Below are 7,971 nucleotides of genomic sequence, written 5' to 3'. Positions count from 1 at the left end.
AAGAGTGTTCCCACACATGGCTCCTGCATGGCTCCCTTTCCCGTTTCAGGCGCTGAGGGTCAGGAGACACCCCTTGCCTCCCCGGAGAGGAGCCCAAATGGCCTCATTACTGTCTATCTTCCACAACACTCTGGCGTAGCTGTTGAGAGGCTGACTCACCTGCTCTTCTCCAAGAATCCTGAAGTGATGGAGCTCTTTAATCAAGGAGTTGGGGCAGCCAGCTGTTGGGAAGAAGAGTTAATCACCGACGTGTCATATTCCCACTCTGTGCAGTTATGACTACCAGTGACCAGTGTCGCTTGCGGGGAGGACACAAATGCTTACCTGCAAAACAGTCTAACCAACCTCCAGACACCAAACCCCCGAGGGCACTCTGCCTGCAGCCTGCCCCCCACTGTGATTCTTTAGGAAGGAGCCACACGTGACCCTGGCCAGGCCTTTTCTCCCCTCCTGATTGGGACCTGGCCTTTGTGGGGCCTTAGGACACCGTGTCATTTCTGCCCAGCATGTCACTTATCCCTAATATAGAGCCAGGATTTCATGGGGCCAGAGAGGGGGAGTTGGCACACGTAGGTTCATTTCACTTATTTATCACATCCTGTTTCCTCAGCCTCCACGCTGGGCTTCTGCACATCGAGAGTGAAGGATGAAGATGGGGCATCTGGAAGCCCCGTCTTCATGGGATTCGGCTACAGTTTAGAATCCTGCCTGGTTCTTCCAGGAGGATTTGTCAAGACCCTGAAGATGCTGCATTTCCGTTTGGAAAGCGTCTCTTACGGAAAAGACCTGGGAAGAGGGCCAGGGCAGTCTTGTGCCCATCATCTTCTAGTTCTACCCGGACAGTGAGAGTCTATGCAAGCTTTCACATTTTCTTTTTTCAGTTGTAAAAAAAAAAATAAGTAAATAAATAAATCATACTCATATATATACATATACATATGTATACATAAGTATATACGTCTGTCTATCTATCTATCTACCTATGGCAGGGCATACTAGTTATCACTTAAAATGTGTTCCATCCCTGCCTTTTAAATAGAATTATTCCACAGTATTAATTTGCAGTCATTTATAATATAAACTCTGGAAACAGAACTGATATAAAAACCTGTTTCTTTGGGATCAAACCTATGAATGACAGAATCTGTTGACATTTCTATTAAGGAAAATGGGTTGTATGAAAATGTGCCAAAGCAACCGCTGAGGCTGAGCCATTTCTCCATATTGTGATGTAAGAACGTGGTAAGTACTGAGGACGTTTGCCTGGGGGAGGGTGGGCCGTGGAGGGAGGTGACTCTCTCCGCAGGGTGAAGGAGTTATCCTTTGCAAGAAGGATTAGATGTGTGCATTATTCTAGAAGGTAGGGTTAAAATGAACAGGTAAAATTACAGCAGGAACACTTGGGTTCAATATGAATAAATTTATAATTTAAAAATGGAATACACTGTCTTATAAGCCAGTAACTGGAGGCTTCCAGACAGAGGCTAAATGACTACATATGCAGAATATTTTAGAGATGTATTTGACTTGGGTTAGTTGCAACTCTGAAACTCTGTGGTCATATGAAATACTGGAACGGAGATTTAGTCTTTGTTACTATATTCAATATATATTCGTCTTCGACATTATTACATTTCATACTCTGAGAAAGTGGTTCGCAAATGTTCACTAAGGTAATACAAAAAAATTTTTACAAATATGAACAAAATGTAAACAGGTGATGTCACCACCTGACAAGAGTCCAAGAAAATATATGGAAATCCCAAGGTGAATATTTTGGTGGAAAACCTAGTAAATTAATTGCCACACGCATGTCCAGTACTACAAAGAAGGAAAGCCAGATCCCGACCTTTGCAAGAGACACTGAGCTGTTTTTCTCCCACTGGAGGCCACGAGGACTTGCAGACTGTGGTTCTTTTTGAGAAGTTGTTCATTTCAGAGTTGCTGCTCTGATCTAAACAATTAGTAAAGGTATATTCTGGATCATCTGGTTGGCTGCCATTCAACCAAAAACTGCTGTGGAAATTCAGAGTCCTGTCAGTTCTTGAGTTTTAGATCTCCTTGGGAGCAAGGAGTCATATTTTAGCTTTATGCAACAAATGAGGAAAGGAACATAGGCAGAGAGAATTCCAGGGGCAAATTCCCAACAAGTGAGGGTCCCGTGGTTTGGGGCCAAGTACATGGGGGGAGGAGTTGCACAGGGGGAGAGGCGGCAGAACTGAGGCTCCCCAAGCTCAGGGTCGTAGGCAGGCTAAGATCAGACCACTCAGGGCCCTGTTTGCACCCCAAGCGCTGACTTAGTTTCAGTAAGAGGACAGCATCTGCTACATTAAATTCAGAGAGTTAATTTGAATACTTTCGGTTTTGTGCTTTCATTTATACTTAATTTATACATTTTCATTTGGGTCTTCTAGTTGTATAAGCATAAAAAGTTTCTACCTAAATTTATATCTAGACATATTTAAGAAATATCATTAAAAAACAGTTTCATTCAAACTTAGTTTTAGGGGATATTTTTCTTCCTTCACAAGTGGTCCTTAGCATTCTTCCCACTTGAGAAAAACTGATTTGACTTATCTTAATGCTAGGTAAAATAAAAAACAGAATTTAAAATTAGTCTATTTTCAGAATTTGTATTTTAACATTCTCCTAAGATATAACTAAAAGGATTGATGTCAATGATAGCTCAAACATAAACATCTTTAACAGAAGATTAGCTAATTACCTGAAACACCTGGTGGATGCAATAAACTATAAAAAACAAGGATAGAGATGGCATAGAGTTAGAAGGGAAGAGTTGTAAGGGGTCAAGCTACTTAAGACCAGGGAGGGGTATCTGTAACTGTGCTCATCACAGGAACATCAGCATGGGAAATGGACAGATACAAAGCTAGTGTGAAACAGGTTTTACAAATAAAACTAGAAATGCAAGACGTGAACGTGGAATGCAGTAGCGCAGGGAGAGAGGGAAAAGTTCCCGGAGGTGGGAAGGAGGGCAGATGAAGACCGCGTGAGGACCGGGGTCAATGGTGCACTCTGAATTCTTCCAAATTCTTCACACAGGGTCCACACACACGACAATGGATCATCTTTTGAGGCCACTGCTGTCTACCTGGCCCACATCATGTCCTCGACAGTGAGCAGCCATCAGCTGCCCCGTCATTCAGTCTCTTCTCAAGGTAACAGTTAAGGGACTTCCCTAGTGGTGCAGTGGTTAAGAATCCGCCTACCAATGCAGGGGACACGGGTTCGAGCCCTGGTCGGGGAAGATCCCACATGCCGTGGAGCAACTAAGCCCGTGAGCCACAACTACTGAGCCTGCGCGTCGAGAGCCTGTGCTGCGCAACAGGAGAGGCCGCGACAGTGAGAGGCCCGCGCACCGCGATGAAGAGTGGCCCCCGCTCACCGCAACTGGAGAAGCCCTCACACAGAAATGAAGACCCAACAGAGCCAAAAATAAATATAAATAAATAAATAAATTTATAAAAAAGATAACAGTTAAGAGGCTCCTGTTAAAATAAGTACGTTGGATATCATGCCATCCGCCATGGGTTTTCCGTCTCACCAAGAGTCAACTCCAAGGCCCTCATTGGCCTGTGTAAGGTCCTCCATTGCCTGGCTCACTGTGTAGCCCCTGAGCCTTCTCTCTCCCTTGCTCATTGCACTTGAGCCCCGCTGACCTGCTCTTGGCTCTGACCGCCCCAGGGAGGCTGCTGTCTCCAGGGCTTTGCACTTGCTGCTCCCTCTGTCTGGAAAGCGCTTGACCCTGATATCTGCATGCAGCACTCCCTGCCTCCTTCAAGTCCCTGCTCAAATGTCACCTTCTCAGTGAGGGCTCGCAGGACCATCCTGGGTGAAACTGCAGCCTGTCTTCATCCCCTCAAATCCCCATCACTGTTGTATTTTCTCCATAGCTCTCATCATCTTCTAACCTACAGTTCCAATGTAACATTCACTTTATTTTCTCTCTCCTGCTGCTGAAATGCAAAGGCGACAAGTGCAGGACCATTGCTGTTTTGTCACTGCTCTATCAGCCATGCCCAGAACACTGCCTGGCTGGATGAGCTGTTCAACAGCAGTTGTTCCATGGGTCAGTCATCCGCCGCATGGTCACTGCCCACCAGCTCGGTGACTGTGGCTCCTGGGAGGGGCTCCTCCTCCACCCCTCTTCTTTTCTCACCCCAGAGGGCCCAGCTCTGACCTCCAGCCCTGTGTGTACTTTGCTTATTGGTTAAGCAGACTTTGTCTGACCTCAAACCTCTCTCCCCAGCCTGAACCCCACATGTGAAGATGTCAGTGATGCTTAGAATCCATGATTCCTTTGTACCTCTACTGTACCTTCTTTGCCAATATCCAATATCCAGCTCTGGGTAAACATCACCACCTGTTTTTCCTTCCCCTGTTCCAGTTCTGCCAATCACAGCTAGTATGGTAAAATGGGACTAGAATATCTTCTAAAAGAAATTCAGACCATCTGCCTGAAGCTGCATCCTTGTTGAGAATGGTGCCACTGTAGACTCAGAGTCCACTCACTGTCAAGCAACTTGCTTCTGTCACTTGTCTTTAGCCAGCACCCTCTCCCCTCTCCCTTGGGGACTCTTCCAAATCATCACTATTCTTCTCAATTAACCTTTAACACTTCATTCTCAAAACGGGACCTCACTTGACACAAGTCTAAAAATGTAAAGCAGCTGTGGTGAACATGGAGATGCGGGACCCAGACCCTCTGCAAGGAAGGCTTGTGGCCGAGCTGCAGGAGGACAGCAAGAGATGCCTTGGCCTGCAGTCTGGTCTTCCTCAGCTGCAGAGAGCCGCCTCGCCTCAGGTCACATCTTCCCCAGGACCCCTGAAGCTGCTGACTGGGTGAGGGGGAGGTGGACCTGCCCATCTGTTTTATCCCAACATGAGCTGCTGTTGGGCAACATTTGCTCCCAAGTTTCTGCTGGTGGGCTGAGGCTTTGTTGGGCATGCATGGCAGTTCAACTTCTTATTCAGCCCAATCCTGCCCCGTTCTCCTTTCCCAGGTGCACACCCCAGTGAACATCTTGTACCCGTTCTCTGCTTCAGACCTTCAGAGCCTTCCAGAGAACCCCCCCCCCACGTGCACCCCCCACCCTGGGGCCACTATCAAGTGTACCATCCCTAACTTCATATCCCTTCCCAGTTACAACCCCTCTGTATCCTCCATCTCTACTCCTCCAGGATAAAAGGGGAAATGGTTCCTCCTCTTCAAAACAAGAGTCATTAGTCATCTTTCCTAACCTGTCCCCTCTCAGCTCGTTATGGTCTAACTCAGCATTCACTCACTCTCCTCAAACTCTGCTGCTCTGCAGCTTGTTCACTTCAAACTACATATGTATTCAAATCTTCCCCTTTAACAATTCAGCAAAAATCCAGCCTTGAGCACAGAGTTACCATCCTCTCTCTTTCCTTCTCCTTTCATCCAATTTTCTCAAAAGAATAGCCTGCAGCCATTGTCACCACTTGGAGGTATGTATCACAGAAGGGAAATATCAAAATTCAAATATCAAAATTTCCCTTTAAAAGGCTTCATGCCTTTTAAAACAAGGTATCGTCACCATCGCCTGGGTTGATGCTCTAGTTCTGCAACAACTAGCTAGCTATATGCTCTTGGATAAATTGGTTACTCTAAATGCCAATTCCTTTATTAAGAATAATCACCACCTCTACCTCAAGCAGCAGTTTTGAATGTATGAAAAGCAGGATGAAATGACCAAAACAATTAGAAAGTGAATTTATTGCTGATGATATTAATGGCATATCCATATCCATTGGCTGTTGCTGCTATTTCTCTAAAAAATTTTAATTATTTAAAAGGGAAGCAGCTAGTTGAAATAATTGCTACACGATTTACTGTCGTAAGAAATAAAGGTCAAGACTTCTTTTTTTCCGTTCTAACGTGTAAAGGGCTTGGAAGTTTTTACTCCCATCCTTATAATAAGAAAAATCTGGGCAAACTGAAAATCAATAACTTTTCTTGGCCCAATCACAGAACTGATGTCACAGGGCAAAGCACCTCCCTGATATCTGGAGAGACAGGCAAGTCCAGTGAGTCACAACTTGATCTGCTTAGGTGGAGCAGAAGTTGCTGGAACAATAAACTGGTAGAAACATTTAGAGAGTAATTTTGATGAATTGCTATAAATGGGGTGTGGACTAGTGTGAGACTGAGAAACTCTGGGGGCCGAGGTCTTACAGGTTTTCCCCATCTTTATCTCTAAGAAATCCACCGGGTCCTCAAAAGATGAGGACCCCCTTGTGGCACTGGAAGAGGGAGGGGAAGAGTAAGCATCGTGAAAAAGGTCCAGAGCCTTCTCCATAGCAAAGGTCTGCCCTCCTGGGGAAGGACTTTGCCAACACCTACCCTGGAGCTATGGGAGAAGGGCACTCCTCTAACCCCAGCCTGTCTCACCAAATGGGGGAAGAACAGTCCACAGGAATCCGGGTTTCAAGGACATAGACTGAGAATGCTACCTGTGGGGGAGGGAGTAGGAGGCAGGGGAAAAAAAGGACAAATCCCTGTACCACTGGAGAAATACTCGTGAGGGTCACAGACCCAAGAAACAGACCCACTAGAAGACTAAGAATTAATCAGAAGATCACTATGGCCCCTGCCCCCCACCACTTAACCTCACCACATAGCAACAGACCTCCAGTAAAATGACAGCGGGTGGCAGCTGAAAGAGCTTCAAGACACAGATTCTCTCTGAGGAGGAGTGCTTAGGGAAGCCCAAAGTCAGGAGGGGAGACAAAAATCAAGAAAACTAGATGAATCTGGAATCTCTGGCATCTTCAACTACAGCAAACATTAAGCACAACCCAACTCCCTGTCAGACTGACATACACCCTCACGTTAAAGGCCTATTTACCTCAGTTCCTATTACATGTGTAACATGTTCAAATAAATATTTGATATATGTATTTGATATATATTTATACAAACTATGAAAATTGGGGGCTTCATGCCTTTGAAAACAACGTATCGTCATCATGGCCTGGGTTGATGCTCTAGTTCTGCAACAACTAGCTAGCTATATGCTAGCTAGTAATAAATGTTAGACACTAAGTCATTTCTGCTATAAGAAGAAATTCAATGATCTGTTGACATTAGCAGGTGATTTCCTAAGTAAAAGCCTGAGACTCTCTCCGATGGCGGGTTTTGAAGCTGATGATGGGGAGACGGTCACTTCTTCCTAGTCTTGTCTAGACTAGAACGTAGAAACCATGGCTTCTCTTGGAGGGCAAATAGGAAGCTCTAATTTACTTGGAAAGCACATTAAACAATGGTTTTAGAGTGAGAAACAATGAGTTGTATAACATGTAGTACCCTAGGCACTTTAATTTGTTATCGAGGTCTTTCCTTGAAAATAAAATTGCTGAAGAAATAAGCTAAGCATCAGTGTTGTGTCCAGCACTGTTTTTGGTGTGATACGAAAAGGAAAAGAAGTATAATGTTGCCTGAGAAGACTTCACAAATCTAGCTGGATTGAAAGAATGCATTAAATGGTAACATCTCTGTGAATGAAGACTGTGTATAAAATCGAGAATATGTGAGGCACAGACACGCACCTCAGGACACAGAGTCCTTCCCCACATGCCTAGAGAAGGGTGATTAGCATCCACCCTAGATGTGTGCATTTTCCGGGTTATCCTTGGCTCTCCTCTCTCCCTCAGTGGGTGGATTACACACTCTCTTTACCCTACATGTGAGGGTGGAGGTGTTCTCAGCCCCAGCCTGGCCCACACCCCAGGTACCTGGCCCAGGAGGAAGTGAGAAACAGTGGTGAAGCAAGAAGAGGAGAAGGAAATGAAGGGACTGTTTACCTGCACTACTAAGTAGCTCTATTATCTTGGATCAAAGATATTGTGTTAGCTCTAAAGCCTTCATTTTCTACCTGTAAAAAGGAGAGTAAGAGTATACAACTTATGGGGTTGTGGTGAATGGTGTGT

At 45.2% G+C, this 7,971-nt stretch overlaps 1 protein-coding gene across 1 annotated transcript in view; it reads right to left on the bottom strand.

Moving 5' to 3' along the window:
* Nucleotides 1-7,971, bottom strand: part of PRKN (parkin RBR E3 ubiquitin protein ligase) — a 767,911-nt gene that overhangs the window by 186,156 nt on the left and 573,784 nt on the right. The window contains exon 5 of the mRNA XM_007457572.1: nucleotides 160-221. Within this exon, the coding sequence (XP_007457634.1) occupies nucleotides 160-221 (62 nt within the window). The remainder of the gene's footprint in view (nucleotides 1-159; nucleotides 222-7,971) is intronic.

This window comes from Lipotes vexillifer, unplaced genomic scaffold, assembly GCF_000442215.2.
Source record: "Lipotes vexillifer unplaced genomic scaffold, Lipotes_vexillifer_v1.1 scaffold1055, whole genome shotgun sequence".
In the NCBI taxonomy this organism is placed as follows: Eukaryota; Metazoa; Chordata; class Mammalia; order Artiodactyla; family Lipotidae; genus Lipotes; species Lipotes vexillifer.
The sequence above is the reverse complement of the archived record's forward strand: the minus strand, read 5'-3'. Positions and strand labels throughout refer to the sequence as shown.